The sequence below is a fragment of the Hylobates moloch genome, unplaced genomic scaffold (assembly GCF_009828535.3).
Source record: "Hylobates moloch isolate HMO894 unplaced genomic scaffold, HMol_V3 SCAFFOLD_5, whole genome shotgun sequence".
Classification (NCBI taxonomy): Eukaryota; Metazoa; Chordata; class Mammalia; order Primates; family Hylobatidae; genus Hylobates; species Hylobates moloch.
Genome location: NW_026652280.1, coordinates 36,339,632 through 36,366,148, shown reverse-complemented (window position 1 = coordinate 36,366,148; position 26,517 = coordinate 36,339,632). Strand labels below are relative to the sequence as shown.

General features: G+C 34.2%; 1 protein-coding gene and 1 pseudogene across 2 annotated transcripts; both read right to left on the bottom strand.

Annotated features, from left to right (window-relative positions):
* Positions 1-1,102: 1,102 nt before the first annotated feature.
* On the bottom strand, positions 1,103-10,712 carry SYT4 (synaptotagmin 4). Of its 2 annotated transcripts, none has more exons than XM_032152419.2 (4): positions 10,444-10,712; positions 6,779-7,593; positions 4,925-5,045; positions 1,103-3,860 (listed from the first exon to the last, which is right to left on the bottom strand). In XM_032152419.2, the coding sequence occupies exons 1-4, from the start codon at positions 10,475-10,477 to the stop codon at positions 3,553-3,555; spliced, it is 1,278 nt and encodes a 425-aa protein (XP_032008310.1). In that variant the 5' UTR covers positions 10,478-10,712; the 3' UTR covers positions 1,103-3,552. The 2 variants fall into 2 exon arrangements, with proteins under 2 accessions (XP_032008310.1, XP_032008311.1); XM_032152420.2 differs by having other exon boundaries at positions 6,785-7,593.
* Positions 10,481-26,517, bottom strand: part of LOC131383562 (uncharacterized) — a 117,050-nt pseudogene continuing 101,013 nt past the window's right edge.

Sequence of the window (26,517 nt, the reverse complement as noted above, 5' to 3'; positions counted from 1 at the left end):
ACATATTATATTCCTTTTAGCAGTGTACAGGGGGTCCATTTCCTCCATAACCTTGTCAGCCCTTGGCATTTTCAAAACTTTAATTTGTGTTACTTAATTGGTGTGCAGGGTATCTTATTGTGGTTTTAGTTAGCATTTCCCTAATGACCAGTTTCCTTAGAAAATCTCCTTCATATCTCTAGTTGCTTTTGGCAGGTACGTTTTCTCACAATATATTTGAATTCTAAAATGTAATGACTCTTTTAACATAACTGTGTACACTCTTACTACAATTAATACAATTTGAAACAAAATAAATTAGCAGTAAATTCCAGTTTTATTCCATTTGCAAGACCATTTTTTTCAACATGTGATTACCATAGAATATTTCTGTAGAGACTAGAGCTGCGAAAAATGTCTGATTCTCCAGGTGGTGGGTCCTGTTGTTCCCATTTACCTTAGCTAGTGTGTAATGGCAATCTAATATATCAGAGATGTTCTGGTCTGTTTTTCTCTCCTTCTTTAAGAAAAAAATAAGACATCCAGGTCCTCATCATTTTATTAACCAAATATTTCTCAGGATGTGAAAAAAAAGAAAAAGCAGTGATATGAAATAGGTAATGAAAGATGTTAAAATAAGAAATGAGATAGAGGAAAAAATATAAGAGTAAATAAAGAATGGTGGCTGAAAATACTGGGGAGAAAAGTAAATGAAACATAGAAAAGTGAATAAAATTTAGAAAAAAGTCAAAGAATGTGAGAATGAGCCTAAACATCTAGCAAAGGCAGTTGATAAGGTCCCCTTGAGGAGAGTGGAATGGTATGGAGGGAAGGGCAGGGCAGGCCATGAAATCCTCTTGAATACTATTCCTTCGTACTTGATTCCACTGCCTATGCTCCCTGATCCTCAAGTTTTGCTTCTGTATAATAAGGATAATGATATCTGCTCCAGGTGATTGTTATGAAGATTTTTTTTAAAAGGTGTATTAAAGATTCTGGTGCTCAGTAATTAGTGGTCCCTAACCTATGCAAGGAGATCCACTAGGGAAACTTGAAAATTCAGTCAGCAATAAGAGAAGCCTTATTACAGAGTCCATTGGCAGAAAGTCTGCATTGAAATGGATTGGGCAAAAGCAGCAATTTATTCATGTCTTACAAACATGGTCTTACAAACATCATACAGAGCTGGCACAAAAGAACAGACACTGTCTCGTACACCATGCTTCCTTCCAAAACACTTCTATTGAGTTACAACATCAGAACAAATCAATTACTGAGTTACACAGTTCTTCAAACATGTATACCTCCCCATTTGGGTGGTGAGATTGGCTAATCAGACAAACAACTAATTTACATGTTTAATACAGTGCAGGATTTGTAACAGGATTCAAGATATTCACATTGATATTGTAATACATTCTAAAACAGTACATTTTCAGAAATGATGAAATTAGGTATTAAGATCTCCCTGCCTGTTTCAATTCCCTTGTTGTTTCTTTTCTTTCTTTTCTTAAAACCAGTTGCAAATAGTTTTACTCAACTTTTCACACTCAAAAACACTTCAAATTTTAAAAGCTAAAAACTATTTACAAATTATCCATTTTAATTTTAAAAGTGTTTGTTGTTGGTTTCATTGTTCCATGTTAAAAAAAAAAAATCACCCTCATCCAACAACCATACCTCAGCTGCTACCACCATTAACTTCTGGCTGCTGTGAAGAATACTTAGAATTGGCCCCTTACAACTTTTCAGAGGTCCAAAATATATTCTGTTCCATGGCCCATGATACCAAATGCACATACATATAATGGCCATTTGACTTCCCCAAACTACACACCTACTACAGTTCAATTCATGTTGCTTTCACAGAAATGCCGAGTGGAGCAAGATGCTGTGAGGTGACTTTGTAGTGGAATGAAGACAATGATTAGGAAATATGCTTTTTTAATCCCAAAGTCATTTTAAAGCACAAAAAAGAGGTTGATTTTTAATCTTTGTACATACAGAATGTAATACATTTTCTTTACATTAGGCATAGTCATAAAAAGCATGAATAAGTTGTTTGGAAAATGCATTTTTCATAGAATTTACAAACACTGTGATCTCAAACACATTCTCAAAAACTGCTAAAGTACTGACACAAAACCTGACTCAAAATGTAAATTTTTCAGTAGACTTAATTTCTAACTTGCATATTTAATAATTCAACTGTACTCAAGTTCCACTCATACTTCTCTAAGAACTCAAATATAGTGACATTATTCTCAAGTTAGTTCTTTTCAAATAATCACAGGGTGCAGCTTTAATCTAACAGGTTCTGAATGAATTTCAGAACCCTGGCACTGGAAAATGATACAAGACACAAGTCTGTAAACTGCTCTATAGACAACAGCTCAAGACAAATTAGCCTAGAAAAGATAGTGAAACACATTATTTGTTGTGCTAATTTGACAGCCTAAGTACATTTTGCGTGAACATATGTAAATTATATTAGAATTGCTCTTGAACGATTTTGTAGTCTTACATTTGTTTGTTGGTTAAGTAACACTTTTTATCTGGCAATGTAAAAAATCTTCACAGTCTTTTCAAGTAGCATTGTAATCTTTTCTGGGGAACAATAAGTTAAATGAAGACTTAGGTGGCCATGCCGACTCTGGGTACAAACGATGGCCTTAAAAGTACACTTGCACACTATACCTATTTCCTATAAGAAAATTGCGCTTCTAACTGGATTTCTAGTTGAAGTTTATTTCTTTATTCACTAACTAATTCAACAGTTTCACGAAGGTACATAGGGATTTCTCAGGCCACACTGAGGCTTGTGACAGGCAGTGAATAATCCAAGGCCATGGTTCTTATGTGAGGTTATATTTTACAAAATTTTGACTCACATGTAACCTTAGGGGGGAGAAAAATTATATTTCAGCCACAGTGTTCTCAACTCAGCCCTTTGATAAAATAATTTCTCAGCTTGTTCACTGTCCTTTTGAAATGAATCTAAGTTACTCTTATGATAAAATTGCATCAAATAATTACAAACCAAACTAAAATGACCAGATATTTTTATATGCAGGACAACCATTTGCACATGACATAATTAATAAATACAAACTGGAGGACATTTCTTTAGTATCTTTGGATTTAAAGAAAAATTGATTTCCCCAACCTGAAGATAAATGGATAAATTTTCACAAGGCAAGGCATACTTCTCGTTTTTAAATCTTAATCACATTAACTTTTTGTGACATGTTCCAATGAGATTGTCACATTTATAATTTGGGTTTCTGGCACAGTATTCATAAAACGTCTGACTATTCCTAGTTATATCGCTGGTAATCTGAAGGAGATATTGAATATCTTATGAAAATTTATCCAACTCTTCTAATAAATAGGGAAATTATCATGATACACATTTGAAGTTACTTTCTGGTCTACTAATTCAATCCATTTCTAGCAACAACAACAACAACAAAAAGATAGCTTGATTTCCCAAGCTTGCAATCCAACATCGAAAGAAAGAAAATTTCTCCTTGCCTAGTAAAAACCTTTAAGTTCCAACTCACGGCTAGGATGCTAACCATCACAGAGCACGTGCCACTTGGCAATCTGTCTCCTGGGGTAGTCACAGATCTCTTTCCAGTGCTCTCCACCAGTTCCTTCTGCTGCTGCACCCAAGACTAACTGCCCGATTACCTCATTTCGGGACCCCCTTTCAGAATCCAAAACCAAAAATTCAACACTTATATCTTCAAGGCCCTCACAAGGAATATCAAAGACAAACAGCTCATTGAACACTGCATTGGGGGTGCATTTCTTCACATGAGTCTTCTTCTTGGAGATTCTCTTTTTGGCATGGTACAGGTTCACTTTGACATAGGGATCTGCAGTGGAACATAACAGGCATTACAAAGGCATAACTGGGCTGGAGAGCTGATATCAAGATAACAGTGCCCTTAGAGATCATGGCATGCCAATAACGTGTGGTTACCAGGAAAATAAGTCAAAACAACGGAAAAATATGGATAAAACCTGACATTTCTCTTGTCAACAGAATTGAAAATAAGGAAGAATATGGAAAATAAGAGAAAAAAGTTCTAAATTAGAGAATAAGGGAAAAAATTAATGATAGGAAAAGAGGTAACACAAAAGGAAAGAAAATAGAATGTTCTATGGACCTATTCTGATTACTATTAACTTACTCCAGAGAATAGGATAGAAGGAAAAAAAATATATTAGACAACATCTAGCTTTACGGACGTGTACGACTTTGCGTGAGTCTATTTCCCTGACTTTTGGCTGTGTTTTCCGTCGAATGAGGATTTAGAGTCCACAGTGGCAATGCTCTTTTTAGTCTTAACTTTTATGAATTTCTTTAGTCGCAGGCTGGATTTGCTTTCTGTTTCCTAGTGTTGAGCTTCTCTGTGTCATTGTTAGTATGTAGATTTTAAGCTCATGCTATTTTATCACAATTACTTTTGCCTTTTTCTGCTGGCAGCATATGAGTTAATTTTAGCTTCATAATCTGATCTTTTAAGACTATGTTTTCAGTTCCCAGCATTAAATAATAATAATAATAATAGATGATATTTGAAGAAGTATGTATTTCTAGTTCTCACAAGGCCCCTCAGGATGAGTAGCATTATGTCCAGTTTGTACAGTTTAAGAAACATACCCAATCATATTTTGCTAATGAATGGAAGGGTTAGGATTTGAACTCAGGTAATTTTAAACTGTAGCTTATTTTGTTTCTCATTGTGCTATACAACAAAAAATTGGTGTTTTGTTTCATTTTTTGTAAAGCTAGTCACAAAACTAAAAGCTAACTTTTATAGCAGATACATAAGTTATTAGAGAAAAAACAGAAGAGTAAGAGTAGGTGGGCTCATTTGCAGTAAAATACATTCCACTCATACAGTGAACCTGAATATTTCAGAAGCATTCTTACCTGAAAGTCCGGACACATCAGATTTAGGCAGATGTCGAGCTTTTAAGACAACCACAGTTAGAGTGTTTGTGGTGGACTGATAGCAGAGAGAGATCAGTAACTCACCCCGTCCTGAAGACTTCTGCAGAAAAAGAAATGTGATATAAGTATTTCTATGTTTTTAACTTCGAAGTTTGTACTTTCATAAAGTTTAAATAGCATCGTCATTTAAATGTAATCTTCTTATTTTTATTTTAATATTCTAAGGAATTGAAGAATAACTAAAAGCTTTCGTGCAGTACCATCTTTGCTTGAAAAACCACTGCCTGCCATCTTGTGGTCTTGTTTGGTACTACAGGAAGTTAAAATTAGCAATAAATTGGCCACACCCATTACTTGAAAATGTTTAAAGTATATTTAAATTATATCTTACACAGGATTATTTTTGGCTTTTAGTTTTTAATAACATCTCTATTTTTCAAAGTTATTAGTAGTAATGAAGCTTATCTAATTCTTTGCATGAGTATGTGTTGGGTCAAATGACTCTACACATACTCATGCAAAAAATTAGGTAAGTTTGATTTGATTTCGAATTCTTTAGCACAGACATATCGAAATTTGAACTCAGACCCAGTGAGAATTATTCTGATCCCAACTAAATTCCTGGCCCAGAGGGATAATGGAGTTAAAATTCTCTGCCTCTTTCACAACAGCAAGTTTCCATTTAAGCCAAGGAATGAATTGATTTTAAGTATTGGAGAGCATTGTTTTTGGACAGAGTCATAGTGTCCTTCTTTGCATGCTACCTGATTTCACTTGTACTTTAAAGACAATAGATAAGAGATCCAATAATTCAAAGTAAAAGTTTTGACTGAAAGTAACAATATATTAACTTGGTGTTTGTTTGCAACTAAGAGTGATGGCTGACACAAAACTAAAACTGCAATATATTTATACAAAAACTAATATGGGACAGCTGTATAAGTAGGCACTCTAAGGAGAATAAGAGTAGACGAAAGATCCTTATTCCCACTGTGCCACTAAACCAGCCGGGTGTCTCAAACAAGCTGTGGAATGTCTCTGAACCTTGACCTTCATTAATTTCAATAGGAGACGAGACAGTCAAAATGAGCTCTCAGATTTTCAGCTCTGAAACACTATGTTGTTTAAAAAACACAAATTAGTATGTTTATTGATTTTTATAAATCATTCTGTTATAGAGAGAAGTTATTCTGAAATACCACTCTTGAAATCGAGTTCCAAATTTAAAGTGAAAATGGGGTTAAATTTGTTTCATTGATGTCTTATTATTTTCTAATAAACCCAAAACTACCAGAGTAGTATAACTACAAAAATAGTGGAACTCATTTCCTACTATACAATTTAGAGATGAGCATTTATAATTGAAAATGACGTGATGCCTCCTCCTTGAAAGGCAGTTCCACGGAAAGTCAATACAATTTCCAAATCTTCAGGAAGAATTGATTTAATTTTAAATTCATTTATGTTGACCTTGAAATCTCTTCGTTAACTTGCTTATGAATAAGAAATATTCACCTGTATTTTAAAGTAGCAGTGTCTGTCAAAATATTTATGATAGAGATTAACAAATGTATTTACATAAGTGATATCTAAATATCCACAAAGAATGCCTATTTATTTTATATCATTAAAACACTTTGAGTATTTCAGTTATGGATTAAATTTTATTTCATCTATTCTGTTCCCTTGATCTCCATTAGATTATAATTAATAATAATTAAACATGGTGAGGATGATATGTACAAGCTTATCATATTAATGAAAATTCCCTAGACACCAAAAAGCTACATAAAAGATTGTTTATAAATACTTTAAGCACTGAAAATAAATTACCCTAACATTTCTCTTGATGATCTCTCTGTTCATTAACATTTTTCCTTCAGATAATTCAATTCCCGAGAGAGGAATTAGAACTTCCCCAATGATATCATCTCTTGAAAACCTGTCAAAACTCAAAATTGTGAAGTGCAAGGCCAATTCTTGGATTTGGGTGTAGGGGATCCCATAGAATGTAAAGGTCTCATCAAAAGCTGGATCCAAGGTTTTTCTCAGCACTCTAGTTTTCACTTTATGCTTCTTCTCTGGGAGGATCGTCATTTTGATATATGGGTCAGAGGTCATTGACTGCTCATCCATGGCTGGCAAGCCACGGGCTTCCTTGATATTGACCACAAATGCTTTTTTCTCGAAGTTGTACTCTAAGGAGAAGAAGAGAGTTCCCAGCTTCTCTTGTTTCTCTTCTGAAGTAAGGGAAGTGCTGGACTTTAAACTCTCAGGGGAAACTGACTCTTTTTCCCCTTCTAAAAAGAGCTTCGGGGTTGCATTCTCCAGATCAGAAGGACTGCCAGGTTTGAGGTTGGTTTTGGGAAAATTGCCATTGAGATCTCTCTTTTCAAGATCCAGATGCAATGAATTCTTTGGCACAGCTGGCTTATTCTTTACTTCATTTTTATCATCTGCTCCAAATTTCTTTTTGCTATTTAGGTTTTCAGGGTAAATATCAACTCCCTTAAGCACATGCACAAACTTGTATGGAGGAGTCTTGTTAGACTTGGATGATTTTCTCTGACAGCAGATCCATGCAAAGAGAGAGACTGTGAAGACCAGGCCAAATGCACTGAAGATCCCCACCACTGTGGGGATTTCATCTGAAAAATCAAATGACCAATAATATACATTAAAGAAGCAGAGCTGGAGATATGAGCCTTTTGAAAAGCCTAATAGAGCTAGCAGTTGCTATAGGTTGGATAGATTGAATTACTTTCCAACCGTTCTGGGTATGAGTTAAATGTACATTTCACACTAACTTCAGGTACAAACACATCCCCACAGGAAAAACATAAAGTGTGGTAGAAATTCCTTCATTTCAGTAGTTTTTCATTAATGAAATAAAAAGATGAAAATGGTCCTGAATCTGATATGGGGGAATGCTTAATGACTCTGACCTATCTTTGTTTTCCCAGATAACATGAGACAACTACAATAATGATGGATCAGTACTAACTTCATTATTTTTTATCGTCATTTTGAGGCTTTCCAGAGCATCAATTTTTACTGGAATTCTAAGTAGATCTTTACTGAGAATTCAAGCAGCAAACATTTAGGGACTCAGTGGTTCACTCAATTGTAGGAAATTGATTGTGAAATGGTATTTGCCATTGCCACAAACTCATTAATAATTTTCATCCCAATTATGGAACAGTGGTAAAAGAATATACATATATTAGAGAAAATAAAACAAAAACAGAAGAGCAACAAGGTACTGATATTTTGTAACTTATAACACTACCATCCCTTTGTATGACAATCCCAAATTTCTCAAACACTGAATTATACAAAGTATAAATTAATTAAACTTAAATAAGATAAAAACAGAGCAATGGTTATAAGTGAATCAGCATTCCTTGGCATTTAATGAGAACAGTGAGATTTAGAGTTCAATTTTATCTATAACTGTCTCTTCCCCTAGCCCATGGCATGGAAAATGATAATCAAACTGAAATTGTCATTATTTTCTTGAATGATGGCACATTAAATGACTGACATTAGGTAGTATCGATTATGCATAAGGCTTATCCTATTTTATATGTAAGCATCTTTCTTGAACAAATGGTTAGTAACACTATGGAAGTAAAAGCAGTATTACTACATCTATACATAGTGAATCCATAGAGTCAATGCTTAATATCATCAAAGTGAAAATAACTAATGTAATATTATATACATTTATTTCCATTGCAATATGCTTTTTATCCTAAATAGTAAATAATAAAGTTATAAGTTCCAGCCCAGAAAGGGTTAAAACTTTTCTAAATAACCACAAGAAATCCAGCCTTTTGTTACTTCCCTTCCCCATCCCCCCAAATCTTCTGCCAATCTACTTCGTAATTACAAAACTGAACTCAGAGAGTGTAAGGTTAAGAAAAGACAAATGAAATAGAAGATAAAAAAGCCAATAAAATCGCAATAAAAATTCTGTATTTTAATGTACAGAAACTGAATCATGTAAAGATGAAATAAACCTTTGACTTCTCCAGGTGGAAAAAAGAAACAGTGACTACTACAGTATAAAGCAAGAGCTAAAGATAATCAGCTAAACTTGGTATCAGCTTTTCAGTTTTTCCTTCTATTCAAGTCTTTGTGAAAAAAAATGCACCCACATTCCTGGACCATAATAACCCAAGGCCAGGGAGCAAAAGCAAAGTCATGAACTGAGACAGTTCTTTAGCCAATGTAAAAACAATAAAAACAGTAGAAAATCATTTTTTTAAAAGTAGACTGATAGTCCATGCTAGAACATATTTTCACTGGCACAGTCTCTAAAAATTTCTCCGTATTAGAAAATCATTCAGGTTTCAAATGAAGAATTGGGAATAAACGTCATACCAAAATAAACCCAATAACCCAAATGGAAGGCTGGGAAAGAAATTCATTTATGAATATAATATCACAAATTGTCCCTATTTAATAGTTATGTCAAATGGCAAACATTTTATATAACATGGAAACACTTATCTACTCCCTATGTATTCTCTACTGATAAGGTCTTACAATCTTGAAAGCTAAGATCATAGTTATTTTACTCAGCTTAATAACAATTATCACACATCTGTAGATATCACTCCTCTTCACAAACTTCTATGAAATTTCATGATTTAAAAAATACATGTGAGTAAAATTCTGACCTTTTTCCTTTGTAATATACTGGGACCTAAAAATAGTACTTTTTTATTCTAAGAAGTACATCTAATTTTATGTACTGAAACCAAAAACTTGGTGTAAGAAAAGGAAAACTGAACAGGAAAATTGGAGCCCTAATTCAAGTTTCCAGCAGCTTTTAGCTAATTGTGCAACCTACAATACTTCCCTCATCTCTCTGGGCTTTGGTTAGCTCAGCAGTGAAATGAAATGGGCTGAGCCTGTTCATTTTGAAACTCCCTTTAACCCTGCTACCATATGATTATGTCTTTCACTAGCAACATATTTCAAAGATACAAGAAAAACATAGCAGAGAAAAACACCCATATGGTACACCCTGTAATAAAATATACATTGCCAAACCCCAATAGACAAGTTGCTTTTTTTAACCAAGATCAAACCCCAATGTAACCAGAGATATATTTATCTTCTCCTAATAAAATATAGATTTACCTACAAATAAGAATCACCTACAAAATAGATGAAACCAACATGGGAAAAACAGACCCCTTTTTCTTTACTCAGTGCATGCTGCAATTTACAGAAGTACCTGAAAATTTAAGAACTTCTTGAAGGTAAATTCTCCCTAACACAGGACAGTTTTAGGAAGAGAGATACCAAGGAAGGGAGAGAAGCTGCAGAAATAAGCCACAATTGCCTGACTGCCATTCTCATTTTCCTTTTAAATTAACTACCTAGGAAATCTGTATTCAACAACCGGGGAAAAAATAAATGAATAAACAGTCCACCCCAGAGTATTCAAGGAATAACCGCAGTCATAAGTTCAGTAACTTGCTTACCAAATTCTTCCCGGCTGGTGGTGATCGGAGCCATTTTTTACTGCGTGTTCTGTCCGAGGTGCTGAAGGGAAAACTGCCTGGCTGGATTCACTTGCCTGGATCTGAAGCGCCGGCTTTCGGAGCGCTGAAAACAACAGCGCAGAGCCCAGGGGACCAGCTCCTGGAACAGGGAGGAGGCAAAGAGGGAGGTCCACTCGCCCTCGCACAGTGATTTGCCACCTCGGTTCCTGTTTTGGCTCTTCTGAGAAGCTCTTCTCCGAGACTCCAGACGTGGCTGGAACCCGAATTGACGCAATCCTGACGCTACAGGGCTGAAATCAGCACCTGCCCCCCTCCCCTCCTCCCTTCAAGCTTTCCTTCTTGCTTCCTCCCTCCTCTCTTGAGGATTCAACACACGCTGATCAATTATTTTAACTGTTGGACCACTAGAGATTAGCTTTGCTGTTTTGTGGGGGCTCAGAGGCTCACCAAGATGAGCCCCGAGACTGATCCCTGTCAGTTCCTAATATAAAATCTCCTGATCACCTAGATGAATAAAAATATGTTTCTGAGGTTTCAGAATAACCTAACTTACAGAGGAGAAATTTCTGCTTCAAATTACTCTTTTTAAGATGCAAAAACATATTTTCTTGCTTTTTAATTTTTTTCTTTGACATGTTATACCTATGATACTTATTACATTTAGAAAAGATTCACTACAAATGGATCCATTTGATATAAGATAGTTTCCCCACTATAATCCTTTATGTTCTAATAAATTATTAGTCTAAATATTTTGCTGGAACACTTGATCCTTCCTGGTCTGTCAGCTCTCTTCCCTTTAATATCTGACATTTGACCAGTTAAAGCACTTTTAACTTAGGAACAGATGGGGATAATTCCTTGGATATTCAGAGTCACTCTCAGCTATGACTTTTGCAAATAATGAGACTGCTTCTGAAATGACATTTATGGTTAAAAGGCTTGACTTCTAGTACGTTTGTACAAAATAGTTTCCAAAATCAGGCCAACATCTAAAGTAACATTGGTAACATTGATTTTTTCAAAGGAAAGCATTCCTTTTTCTAAACTGATGATATTCTAGGAGGTGAAAAACTGTGAAAAATATGGTGTCAGATTCTGATTCATTTGAATCTGAAGAGTGTGCCTTTCTAAAACAAATGCTTAGCAATTTTTCAAAGGAAAGAAGTCAAGCTGTAACTCCAACTGTCAATTATTGCTCTGCAAAGTGTTTCTTTGCTCTGGAGTTAATAAGCAAATGACATTCAGTGTGTGCTGAGATGTGGGAGAAGGGATACAGGGTGAGTCCCAGAAAGCTACTGTGCAAGTGACAGGTCCCTGCACATTGGCTAGCAGCAGCCCAGAGCATCAGGGCTCTATCTGGGGAGAAATTGGCTTCAGTTCTTTGCATCATGGAAAATTTTATAAACCAGTCTTTTTTCTTTGCTATTCTATTTGCTCCCACATACTTGGCATTGGAGTGTTCCTCTAACAGATTTTTTTAAACTTTATATCTTCATGCTATGAAAACACACAAACTAATTTGCTGTATTTAATTTTTCCGCTGGCAGAGCCTGTGATTGTGTCTTTATCATTTCACTTTATTCAGATTACCTATTTCCTTAATTATGCATGCATGCACCCTGTGGGGTTGTCCCTAGAAATAAATATCCATTAGGTTAAAGAATAAGTGGCATTTATTTGTGATGCATACCATAGGTGGACCAAATACATGGTGTGATGTTTACTAAAGTATATATTTTCTAGCTAACTTATTGCTAACATATGTTTAAGCTCATTTGTTGTAAACATAAATACCTTATGTGTTTGTTCTATATAAATTAGTATCTCATTAATTTTACCTTCAGATGGTAAAATGTTGTTATCTGTAAACTGTACAGATTGTTTAAACTCTATTTCTACGGAACCCACCCCATCCTTTGCTGTCTGACATCTGAGGAAACATCGTGATAAGATTACCTCTTGCCCAGAGCTAATGCTATTGTGGGCTAAGTAACTATTTCATTGCTTGCTTTATAAGCAAACTGAAAAGAATTGTTATTAATTAAAATGCCTGAAGTTTCCCTCATTTTCATTTGATGAATAACATTTTAGGTATTATTCAATCTCTTTAGACGAGCTTTTAGCAACACCAGATGAGGAGTGGGCAGTAGACAGACCCTACACAGAGAAAAACCTGTAAGATTTTATGATTGAGATTCACACCCTACCACATTATCGAATTATTCTTTTTAGATCCGTCAAACAAGTAACCAATTTACTGACGTGCAAAATACCGCTCTAGCAGGGGAGACTTGGGAGGAGGAGTTGTTGCTAGGTAACCACTTTTTCACCACCCAAAACACACAGCCTCAAACAAGTTCTTGCTTTGGCAAACACAGACCATTCTGTGCAGGCGGCAGTATTTACTTCAGAATGATTCTTTCACTGTTAAAATGGTTCAACTTTTACATTATTTTCTTTTCCAATTGCAGATGTCTATATACAATTTGAGAAACAATTAATAGAACACTTGAATTTAGTTTTAAGAAATTCAGTTTAATCTGAAAGCTATTGATGACTAATTATATGATTGTTTCTATTCTATTTTATAACTTAATTAAATTTAGTATATATTTTGATTTTTAAATTATTGTTTGTTTATGTTATTTATTAATTGTATAGTTCAGTCTATATTTTCTCTTTTCTCTTCTTTGAAAAGTATTACTGGTGAAAGTATTTAGAACCTCATGCTAAGAAAAATATAATTTCAAAAGGTTTTGAAAAGTTGCCATGATCTTCAGTAATCTTTAGTAATACCTACATTAGTAATAAAATATGACTTTACTAAAATATCATTTTACCCACTGGTATGTGGGTGGAGTAGACTGAAGTATCTGATAATGGGAAATGGATAATTGTTTCAATGTTCCATATTATTATATTATGAATGCTGACTCTAATGCTAATGGAATAGATTTATATTACAGACACACCCAAGTAAAAATCTTGCAAGACAAATGCCTCTTCATTTGGTATCACAGAAATCCCTTTACTACATTTGTTTTTCTTCAACATATTCAGCATTTACTATGTGCATTTAATAGTTCATATATGACAGTGAACCCAAACCACCAAATGAATAAATACAGCTTATATTCTTCTTTTCTTTATTTTCTCTCAACACATATTAAACATGTATCACTAGATTTTTGCTAAGTGAGTGATTTATATTTGTCAAAATGAAAAAAATGATCTTTTTCTTCATGGGGCTTACAGACTACAGCAGAAGTTGACAGCTTTTTTCTCTAGAACGACACAAAAAAACTTATTAGATCATGATTACATACATGTTTATTTTGCCTTGTTCTTTCTACAAACTCTGGTCAGCACTATTCTACAGCCATCACACCTATCTTATTCAGTCTATCCTTTTTGACCTTTTCCCTGTCACTATGGATTCATTATGATTCTTACATAGATTGCATTTTTTTCTTTCCCTGTATCTCCCTATAAATTCTTTATCCTTTAAGAATCAGTTGAAGTTTCTTTGTACTATAAAGTTTCTGACTTATCAGCACTCATGGATTTAAATTCTTACAACACTATCTCTAGTGAAGTCTTTTAAGCCAGCTTGACATATCCTTGATCTATATACCAACAATTCCCAAAAAGATAAACCAAAGGCCTTCACTGATGCTAACCCCCAATATTCCACAAGATTGTTTTTTTAATCTTATCTGCACTAATTTATTTTTATGACTTCTCTCTCCATTTTATTTTTACTTTTTAGGCCTGCCTTCACACTGCGGCCTTTGAATACACTTCTTAAATTCCTAAGTCTTGATATCTCAACAATAATTTGATCTAGAGCCATCCTAGAAGATTTTGCCCTTTCAATTCATCTTGAATGTATTTCTTGCTAGCTCCTCTCCCTCCTTTTTCAATCTATTCCTAAGTAAGACCTCTCTTAGTCTTCAATTATCACTAAAAAACTGGGATTGGGCAGAGCAGAAGTATACTAAATTATTCATTTCAGGTAATGGAGATGTAAAAAATGTTTTATTATTAGACAATATTTATTTTGAAAATATAAACACTGGTAAAACTAGCATGGATTAAAACTAAAAAAATTACTGGATTATATATAGTCTTACATAAAATAGACAGATATAAAAAAACAGGAAGCAAGAGTAAGGTTAAAATTAATCATAAAAATGATACAAAAGAAAAACAAGCAGATAAATTGAGTAAAATCTAATCACCTAAGTAAGCATGGAAGATTGACAAATTCCAAGGTAAAAGATCTTACACTGAGTTAAAAAATAAAGTTTAACCCTATGCTGCTCATAGTAAAAATACTTAAATAAAAGTGGCTAAAATACTTAAATAACAGAATGCACAATGATTTATTAAATAAAGAAAAATGAAAAAGATTAAGTTAAAAAGTCAAGAATAAAACTTGCCAGGCTTGGTGGCACAACTGTGATCCCAGCACTTTTGGAGGGCTGGGTACGCTGGCATGCCTGTGATCCCAGCATTTCGAGAGGCTGAGATAAGCAGATCGCTTGAGCCTAGGAGTTCTAGACTGGCCTGGGCAATATGGCAAAGCCCCATCTCTTCAAAAATTACAAAAAATATTTGGGTATGGTGGCATGCACCTGTGGTCCCAGCTATTTGGGAGGTGAAGATGGGAGGATCATCTGAGCCCAAGAGGCCAAGGTTGCAATGAGCCATGATCGCTTCCCTGAACTTCAGCCTAAGTGACAGAGTGAGACCCTGTCTTGGGGGAAAAAAACAGTCAAGAATAAAACATCAAAAGAAATAAGATACACGATTTTACAATGTGAAAGGATATACTGACAATAAAAAGGCAACCATTTTTAAGGCTTATGCTCCAAATAGCTTACCATCAAATGCATAAAGCAAAATTGTGAAAAATATTAATGAGAAATATACAGCAACATAACTGTTAATTACAGACATTATTACTTCTTCCAACCACTTACAGACTATTTTAATTCCAGGCTTGGGCCATTTATCTGGGATGATGAAGTTTTACCGTCATTTTTAAAAAATTCAAACTGTAAAATTCAAATTATTTTCAAGGCATGAAAACTCTTAGAGAACAGAGCTATTTCCTCGAATGTTTATTAAAGGATTACTAGGAATTCTAAGAAAAGTGAGAAGATATTAAAATATATGATATTTTATTAAAATAAGTGGACTTAAAAGTCAAGAAACTATAATCTTCACTGATTATGTAGTAGAACACCATTGAAAGAAGTATAGATATATATGTGTGTGTGTGTGTGTGTGTGCGTGTGTGTGTGTATCCAACAAACCAACAAACCGACAGTCTCCTCACTAGCACATATAAATAACAGAGAAACTTTTACAGAGGGCCAGGAGGTTCCATGGTTGATGATATACATGGCAGCATTCTGATAGCCAGAAGTTGAAGGCAACCTATAAATGTCCATTGCAATATGAATGAAAAATTTGAGTTAGGGTTCTGTAATTCTGAAGTTAAAAGCAACCGACTATATCTATCTATATTTCTGTATCTATATCTATCTATATCTAAGATACATATATATTCCAACACATTTATATCTTATAAAATATTATGTTAGAGAATTAGAGTTATAGGAAAACACCATTTAGGTTATAGTGGATTTTATTTACTGCTGACCTTCCCAAAATAATTAGAAAGCCATATGAAATGTGTTTGAAAAAGTTTGTATTACAGTATTTATGAATTGATGAGACAACTAAAGATTCTAGGGCGAAGATACAAGGGAAACTATAGAGAGGTGAACTGACAGTTTGCAAGTCACTTTTCCTCTCAGGAAATTATCTGATTCTTAAAAGAAAATTTAAAAAAACTGAGAAATCAGTAAAAGAAACAGAGCTAAAAAATAGAAATGCAAGCAGATATTTTTCCCAATCTCACAGGACTGAAGAAGCAATAATTAGAGTTTGGGAATGCCTAGGCAGCTAGGAAAGAAGGGGCTGGAATCCTCAAAAGGAAGAAGATACAGAAATTGTCACTGCCCTGAGTGATTTTTAGACTCAAGACATTTGCTCAGTATTTCAACTTTCAGGCGAGAGGTTTAGCAGCTAAGCAGAAAGCCATTGAAAAACAAAATGATGGCTTCAGCTGACTCATGGTGCTGAGGATACAAAATATATGCCGTATTATCCATCAATGAAAAGAATTCTTGGCCGGGCGCGGTGGCTCACGCCTGTAATCCCAACACTTTGGGACGTTGAGGCGGACAGATCATGAGGTCAAGAGATCGAGACCATCCTGGCCAACATGGTGAAACCCCGTCTGTACTAAAAATACAAAATTAGCTGGACACAGTGGCACGTGCCTGTAGTCCCCGTTACTCAGGTGGCTGAGGCAGCAGAATGGCTTGAACCTGGGAGGTGGAGGTTGCAGTGAGCCGAGATCATGCCACTGCACTCCACCCTGGTGACAGAGCAAGACTCCATCACACACACAAAAAAAGAATTCTTAGTAATCTCCACAGGCTCTAGTTGGGACTACTGAAGAACTACACCAAGGAGAACAGATAAGTCATGTGTAGAATGAACCCTATAGAAACATAACCCTGGCTCCATGTAGCTTAGTTCCTGAGTGGATAAATGTAATGTATTTCCCCCCAAAGTTATTCAACCAGGGGATATTCAAACTCAATCTGAAAAAGATAATATCACCCAGAGCTACTACAAGTTTTTATACACAATGTCCGGCATACTGTCAAAAATTAAGGAGAAAGTATGCAATAAAAATAGATCAATAATGACATAGACAACTGTCATTAATATCGATAAGAGATAATAAGATGAAGTTATTTACCAGATAATTAGAATTTAGAAAACTCAGACTCCCATTCTAGACCTAAAAAATACAGTTTTGTTCGAAATAAGAAGTAAATGGACATAATGAACAGAGGATTGAATAAAGTGATAGAGAGGATTGGTGAACCAGAAGAAAAGTCTATAGATAACATCCAGACTAAAATAGAGCACTAAAAGCATGGAAAATTCAGAAAAGAGTTTAAAAGATATAATGAAACACGGTAAACAGTAGTAGCAGAAGTACAATTTGGCAACCCAGAAGTGAGAGAAAGAAAAAATGAAGTAGAAGCAATATTTGAAGAAAAAAAATGACAATGAAATTTCTCAACACAATGAAAAAGATCAACCCGTATATTCAAAAGACACTAAATATTCCAAGCAGGATTAAAAGAAAACCACATAAAGCCTCATAGTTAAATGACTAAGACCAAAAGGCAAAGAAATACATCTTGAAAACAATTAGAAAATAAGATAATAACATTTAAAATGCAGCAATAAGACTCATCCAACATCTCAATAGAGATGATAGATGTCTGAAGAAAGTAGAATAGCAACTTTAAAATGCTAAAAGAATAACTGCCAATCTCAAATGTAATGACAGCAAAAATCAAAGTGAAAGAAAGAACTTTCTAGAAAAGCGGAAACTTAGAAAATCCATTAATGGTAAATGTTGACTAATAAAAGGAAAGTGATCACAGACAAAACCCAAATGCAGAGCAAAACAAAGAACATGGAAAAGGGTAAAATACATCTAGGTATAAATGAATATTAATAATAAATATTTAGGGTGTGACCTAACATATAGAGGGATTTCAAATGTATGGCCAACAATAAAGGGTAAAATGGAATGATTTCAGTTCTAATGTTTTAAAATCTGGGAAGTGTTAAAAGTAATAACTTATATTTGACTTGTCATCTCCAAGGTAGTTATAAACGACAGCAGGAAAAAATATAATTAAGAAGTGCCAAAAAGCTAATAAAAGCTAAAAGAAAAAAAGAAGAGAAAAGAGAGAGAAATAAGTGGTTTAATAGAATATAAGTAACAATTTGGTGTATATTAACCTAAAAATAGCATTATATTAACTAATTATCAAATATTCCTTTTAAAAAGAAAAAAAAGTTTGTCAGACTAGGCAAAAGATAAAAACCCAACTCACCAATTCTATACTGCTTATGAGAGACAAAATTTAAAAACGAGAAAACAACAAAGTGAAAAGAAAAATATCCTATCTCTTGTACACCAACCGAAGGGTGGAATATGTATTATATATATTCATATATATATACCATATATATAATATATATTCTGTTAAGTTCGTACGAAAGTAATTGAGGTTTTTGACATTACATTTAACCACAAAACCTGCAATTACTTTTGCACCAATCTATATAACTATATATTCTGATATATGTGTGTGTGAGAAAAGTAGATTTTTAATTCAGACAAACTGGAATTAGAAAAAAATAACATTTTATCATAGCGATACAGGGTAGAGTGATAAATTTTTCACTATGTAAGGATGATATAAAACTTTTAAATTTGTATGTGCCCATTAATATAGCTTTAGAAGATATAAAGCCAAACATGGAAGAACTATATGAGAAATAAAAAAATCCACATCATAAAGAAAACTCACCCAAACTTTGTCATAACTGATACAAAAAGCAAGGAAAATCAGCACAGATATAGAATATTTAAATGAATTAATAAATTTGACCTAATTATCAACTACCATACAAGTTGATAATTACACAATAATAATATTTACAAGAGAACATTGAACATGGATCACAGAAGAATCTCAATAGAAATTAGAGGAAAATATTGTGAACTGAATGATAATGATAACATGTCATATCAAGATCTACAGAAAATAGCTCTAAATGTGCTTAGAGAGTATATGGTTTATACTCTCCAGGTATACAATTCCTGATAACATTGATGGGAAAAAAAGAGGGAAGAATACAAATTACAGATGACTTGAGAACAAAAAAGGCAAGCCACAGAGTAGAAGTTAGAGAGTATATCTGCAATGTATAGTCCTGACATAGGAATTGTATCCAAAATATTTAAAGAAAAATCAATATTTGAAAGACAGACATTTCAATAAAAAATGGACAAAAGTCTTGTAGAGACACTTTACTAAGAAAGACATAATATCTCAAAGGTAGATGATCATAGGAAAGTAGCTTGGCATCGGCAGTCACTAAAAGCATGCAAATTAAAATCACACATAATGTAGGTACTACACACCTACTAAAAGGATCGATGGAGTAGATACTAAGTGTTGACAAAAAGATAAGGCAACAAGAGAAGCTGTCTTAGGGTGTTTATATTAGTACAAACATTTATAAAAAATATTTTGCAGCATTTAGTAAGCAGAACATAGCCACATATGAAGGCTCTCCAATTCCACCTATTACTAAATTCTAAATTGAAATGACTGGAGTGTTCATAGTAGTATTATTTGCAGTTGTCAAAAATTAGAAACAGCTGGCTTTTCCTATCAGTATTAAATTGGATAAATAAGTGTATTCAGTAGACTATTATACAGAAATGAAAAAGAAAATGCTGCCACATATAACAAAAATACATTTAGTAAATATAATGTTAAATATTAAACAGAAAAAGAGTGCATAATATGTGATTCCACTTATTTAAATTTTATGAAACAAGAAACACTAGTCAATAGTGGTAAAATTCATATAGTGATTATATTTGTAGGGGTCAGTAACTGGTATGGAGCACATAGGCGGTTTCTGGGTTGTTGATATTCTCTATATTGATCAAGGGAGAGGATATAAGGTTTTTTATTTGTTTTTAATTCATTAAGTTGACATGTTATAATTTGTGTACTCTTCTTTACATATGTCAAAAAGTTTAACGGAAGTTATGTGCATACATAAACTTAACCTTGCTACATGTTTTACAAAGGTAAATATATTTTCAAGCACATGTTTATAAATGCCTACACATGCTTATAGACGCCTATGAGGGAGAAGAATGTGACTGGTAATTGGACTTAAAGAAAAAAAAATAAGTAAAATTGGAGATGAACTATGCATAGATTTAAGATGTATCTATGGATTTTTTAAAAATAAAACCTGAGTATTCTTCTGAGCAATCTTTAACTTTTTAAATATCTGCTCACTTTAAATTCTATCTCAGAGTCTAAGATTGGCACTTACCTTTTGTATTTACAGTAACATATTAACTCTGAGCTGTTTCTTTTATCCCAGTATACATATTGTAAAAATAGACGGTTAATAGGAAGAAAGAAGTAAGAAAAAACTCTGCATGAAGATTGTATGAAGACAATGTATATGAAATGTGAACTTCTTGAACTTTTACATAAATTGAATATTCATTTCCAAATGTTCTTCACCGTGTCCTCAGCCTTAGCAAATGAAACGTAGAAGATAAATGTCCCAGATTTCACCCAAGAATCCTAGGAGCTGCACAGCATGTGAAGAGTCCAATTATATATATATATATAACTCAGCTAGGGATGAAGTTCAAGGAGCTGGAATAATTATGTAGCGTCAGAATAGTGGAGTAAGGAGTGCAAAGTATAGAACTCCATGACCTGCAAACTTCCTTTCAATTATTAGATGCTATAACCCTGTTCTCTACCCCAGATAAAATACCTCTGATTTCCACATCATTGAACCCTATCGGGTGTTACTTCCAATGCCAAAAATCCACATGCAGCAGTCAACATGCCCGGTCTTCCTGCAAAAAGATGAAATACATCTTTACTTCCTCATCCTTGCTTTATATAAACTTCCCTTTCTTCACGGTAGTCACTTCTTCACACGACTTTAACATTCATCTGCTTATTGTTTTTCTCCTCTTCCCTTCACAAACTTGTATCTACTCTCAAGTGAAAAACTAGTAACAGTTACTTATAGCACATCTTGAATTAATATATTTTTGTGACTTCTCTTGAGGATATATGTATTTTAAAGACTTACGTCTGTGAATGGAACCAAATACTGTTCTACACTCCAGGGAGTTATGAAAAAGGCAAAATCACCTGTGTCCTTCCCTGAGCATCTAAAATCATGTAATAGTCATGCTATCTTGTCTCTTTTTACAGTATATCTACTTAGAAAGCAGGACACACACTCATAAGCAATAGTGGAGAAATTAAGATCAAAGTTTAACAATATGATTTAATAGTGGCAAGGAAGAAAAAAGAAAAAATATTGAAAGGTTAACTTAGGAAATCATTCAATATCTGAGAAGATATACACCAATAAAGAAAGGAAAAGTCAATGATAGCTTAGTGAGTCAAACCACAATTATTAAAATGTTATTTTTTAGGTGACAGTGTCTAATCCCAGTTAGGAATTACTGAAATTAATTTAGTCTGGTTTGCACACTTTTCTAACCCCTTCCATCTTTTACTCAAATTAATTAGTTTTAATTGAACTATAACCTACTTATTCACTTTTGGCATACAGCCACATTTAGTGGATTTGATGTGCTGTCATGGCTTTCAAAATTGCTGATTATTTCTACTGAAATTGTAGAAAATTATTAAATGTCATCTAAACATCTAAGGTTAAATTTTTGCCAATATCCAGGGTATAGCATAGGCCAACAAATAAAGACAAAAAGGAAGAAAAAGCAAAAACAGATACGATGGTAAAGGAGTAGGGAGATGGGAGAGAAGATAGCAAGACCATAGTGGAAAGGAAGAAGCTAGACAGAAAGATGAGTGAGAAAGCAAGCAAGAAAGGAAAGGAGGAGGGAAGAAGGGAAAAAAAGAGAGTATAACTGGCAACAAACCAAATGTCCTTCACTGGATGAAAAATAAACCATGAAGTCTTGTAATAGGTTTGTGTATTATTTGATAAGAAATTGCCAGGCCGAGCGCTGTGGCTCACACCTGTAATCCCAGCACTTCGGGAGGCCGAGGCAGGCAGATCACTTGAGGTCAGGAGTTCGAGACCATCCTGGCAAATATGGTGAAACCCTGTCTCTACTAAAAATACAAAAACATTAGCCAGGCGTGGTGGCATACACCTGTAGTCCCAGCTACTCAGGAGGCTGAGGAAGGAAATCGCTTGAACCGGGAAAGCAGTGGTTGCAGTAATCTGAGATCAAGCCATTGCACTCCAGCCTGGGTGAGAGAACAAGACTCCATCTCAAAAAAAAAAAAAAAAAAAAAAGAAAAGAAATTGCCAAACCATTTTCCAAAGTGACTATGATTTTTGCATTCCCATCAATAATGCATGAGTGTTCCATTTGCTCTATATGCTCATCAGCATTTGGTAGTGTCTGTATTTTTAATTTTGGTCATTCGACTAGGTATGCAAGATAAGTGGTGATGCCTTATTGTGGTTTTCATTTGCATTTCTTTTATGGCTAATGATATTGAACATCTTTTCATGTGCTTACATGCCATCTATGCTCTTTGGTGAGGTATCTCTTTTAATTCCACATACACTTTTTAGAATAGAATGTTTCATTTTATTACCGCTAAGTTTTGAGATTCCTTAACATATTCTAGTGGACTATAGATATGTAGATATCTTCTGTTGCACAACGGTGTGATTTACAGATATTTCCTACCAATCTGTACCTTGTCTTTGCATTGTCAAAAGTATAATTTAGCATCTTTCTTCTTTATGGATCATGGTGTTGGTATCATTTCTAAAAACTCTTAGCCTAACCTCAGTCAGAAAGACTTTATTTTAAAAGTGTATATTTATTTGTGTTTATACTTAGATCTATAATTCATTTGGAGTTAATTTTAGATAAGGTCTGATGTTTACATAGGGGTTCAGTTTTGTTTAGATATGGATAACCAACTGCTCCAACATCATTTGTTGAAAAGACTTTCCTTTCTCCATTTAATTGCTTTTGCATCTTTGTCAAGATGAAATGACCATACTTGCATGGATGTATTTCTGGGCTCTCTATTCTATTTATCTATGTATGTACAACTTTGCCAATACCACACTGTATTTATATCTGTAGCTTTATATTAAGTTTTAACTCCTATTAATGTGATTCCTCCAACATTTCGTTCCCAAAATTTTTAGCTGTTCTTGCTCCTTTGCCCATTTGTATAAATTTTAGGATGAACTTGTCTAAACCTTGTCCAAATCTACAAAACTTCATCTGGGGTTTGGATTGATATTATATTAAATACATAGATCACTTTGAGAAGAATTGACATCTTTACTGTGCTGAATCTTCCAAACCATGAACCTGGTAAGTCTATTTATTTAAGTTTTCTTTGTTTTCTTTATTTTAATCCACATTTTGTAGTGTTTCAGATACAAACCCTGTACATATTTTGTTAGATTGATGCCTAAGTATTTTGTTATATGTAAATATGTTATCATGATAATGTGTTTTAAATTTGGGGTTTTAAATGTTCATTGTTTGTGAGGAGAAACAAACAATTGAGTTTTCTACATTGCCTTTGTATCCTATGACCTTGTTAAGTTCAATTGTTAGTGCTGGAAGATTTATTTTTTATTATTCACTGTGATTTTCTGCACCAAAAATATCTCAACTGTATTGTTGTAGAGTAGTACAAAATTCCATTTTGGAATATTAGTTTCCAAAATAAATTGTTATTAGTGGGCTGATTTACTCAGGAGCAAGCAAACGAAAGTATACAAATGTCTCTGCATCATATAACGGCAACAAAAGTTTATCTGAAAAGGAAAGATTTAAACAGATTCAGTGAGTAGAGAAGGTAAATCTTAGTAGTGTTTGTACGGGACAGTAGTGGCTAAAATATTGGAAATAGCGTAGCAAGAGTTTGTGGTACAGCCTGAACACCAACACAACGCGCCTGTACTTGTTTGAGTTGTTCATCCAATAAGCATCTATTAAGTATCTGTCAACCCATAGACATTCAAGGACTGAAAATAAAGACATGAATTAAAATATCTGAGTCTATATTTAAGGAGAATATGTTCCAGTGAGAAAGATAAGTTTATTAACAACCAAAAAGTACAATAACATGTCATCAGTGCTATAAATGGATATGGACATTGACTCATTCTAGCCTATTGATGATTTGAAAGCATTTTATGCTTTACAGGGATAAAGAGTGACATGTTTAATGTAGCTTTAAATTAATCTAACCCCATCTTGAGAGTAAATAAGTTTTATTTCAGTCTATTATCAATATCCTTCCAAATCCAATCATTTATGAATTATGCTTTATCCATCCAGAAATTATTGATCCACACCAACCAGGCTTGATGTTATTATTAGTAGCATTTGGGACTATCTCAAGTTTGAGTCAGGTCCTCATTGAACTTTTCATCCCATCTGAATCTAGAAACCAAGCTCATTTCTGGCATTGTAAACCTTTGTTAGTCTCCTCTCTTCTCTTGTTGATGGAATTAACAAAGACAATCAATATTCATCTGTGGAGCATATATAGCAACATAGGTATGTTTTAGAAAATGGGACTAAGTGAGCTCATCTCCCCTATGAAGTGAGATTGACAGTTCTTTTGTTTTCAGAAACTCATTCTATTGGATAAACAGATTTTGTTACCACATTCTAGATTAAAATTACTGAAGAAACTTAGAGAAGGGAGAAATCCAATCTGCAGGCTTCTCCTCCTGATATTGCATTTTCATCTTTTAAACTTTATATTAATTTCTTCCAAACTCTTTCTGAAGTTTCTCTTTTACTTATGTCTTCCAAAGTGAATGATGAAGAATTAAAGGAGCTAGAAGATGTGAAGGGCGGATTCGAACTCTGTTCCCCATTTTTGCAGCAACATTCCCCTTCCATATGGCCAGGATAAGAGCATTACTCGAGGGTGGTTGTTGGTATAAAAAATGGAGAAAGAAAAATTTTGTCTTCAGCATTTCTTTGTTCATTGTCTACATTTTCTCCTTTTTTTTTTTTTTTTTCTTTCTCATCTTTCAGGCATTCAGGACTCCTAGAATTTACCACACGGTGCCTCATGTGGAGTAAGGAATTTACACACACCCAAACTTCATTTCCCCTTCACTTTTTTTCATCTCTATTTTCACTTTCCAGGGCTTTTCCTTCTCCTTGCCCAGATTTATCTAATTAATTAGATTCAATTTAGTATTAGGTCATAATGGCTTTCTGCATAATGGCTTTCTGCAGTTACTCCCATCAGGTACTATTTATAACTTTTTTTTTTTTCTGAGACAGGGTCTCACTTTGTCACCCAGGCTGGAGTACCCTGGTGTGATCTCAGCTCACTGCGGCCTTGACCTCCTGGGCTCAAGAGAGCTTCCTGCCTCAATCCGCCAAGTAGATGGGACTACAGGTGTGCACCACCACGCCGGGCTAACTTTTTGTATTTTTGTGTTTTTATTTTTGTAGAGTCAAGGTTTTGCCATGTTTCCCAGTCTGGGCTCTAACTCTTGAGGTCAAGTGATCTGCCTGCCTCAGCTTCCCAAAGTGGTAGAATTACAGGCCTGAGCCACCATACCTGGCCTGGCCCTATTTATAACTCAATAGTCTGTTTTTCTTTATGTCAGAACATTTTGAATTCATGGAGCAGCTAGAAAAAATTCAGATGAATCTTGAAAACAAGTTCTCATCTAAGAAGGCAAGGATAAAGGTAATTTTCTTTTGTTGCTTTTGCACTACCTTCAATAACCCTGGAATCAAAACTCAAATCTGAAGACAGATACCTGGAAATAAACTCTCAGACACAAATTAGGAATTTGCACTCAGGATAAGAATTTAAAAAAATCTTGTGTGCTGCTTGAAATGTGCATCGTAGTTCTGTGAATTTCTACATGCAATGGAAAGTAAGTACATTGGCCTAACTAAATAAAAGTCATTGGATTGGAAGCACGACATACAATAAATGAAGTACCTGCTGAAGTGACTCCCTTTCTCTAGGGATGCTAAGTTATTGAGTTTTCTTCAGAACGGATTACTAAATGATTACAGGGTATATGACCAAATCCTTTGAACTGCACAGTTTCTTGTAACTCTTCCTAAACATGTTTCAGGATCAATATCCAAAGTGTTTCCTTGTCACGGACTCCTTATCTGTCATTCTTGGCACTAGTTCTCCATACGGATAAAGGTATCCTTATGTAGAGACCCACAAGCTAATAACATTCTCATCCACTCAGAAATTCATTCTGAAATGGGAAAGGCTGTTGAGAATTCTATCTCTTTCCAAAGCACATCTGTACATAAGTATGTGTATCGCAGTGTACTTGCTC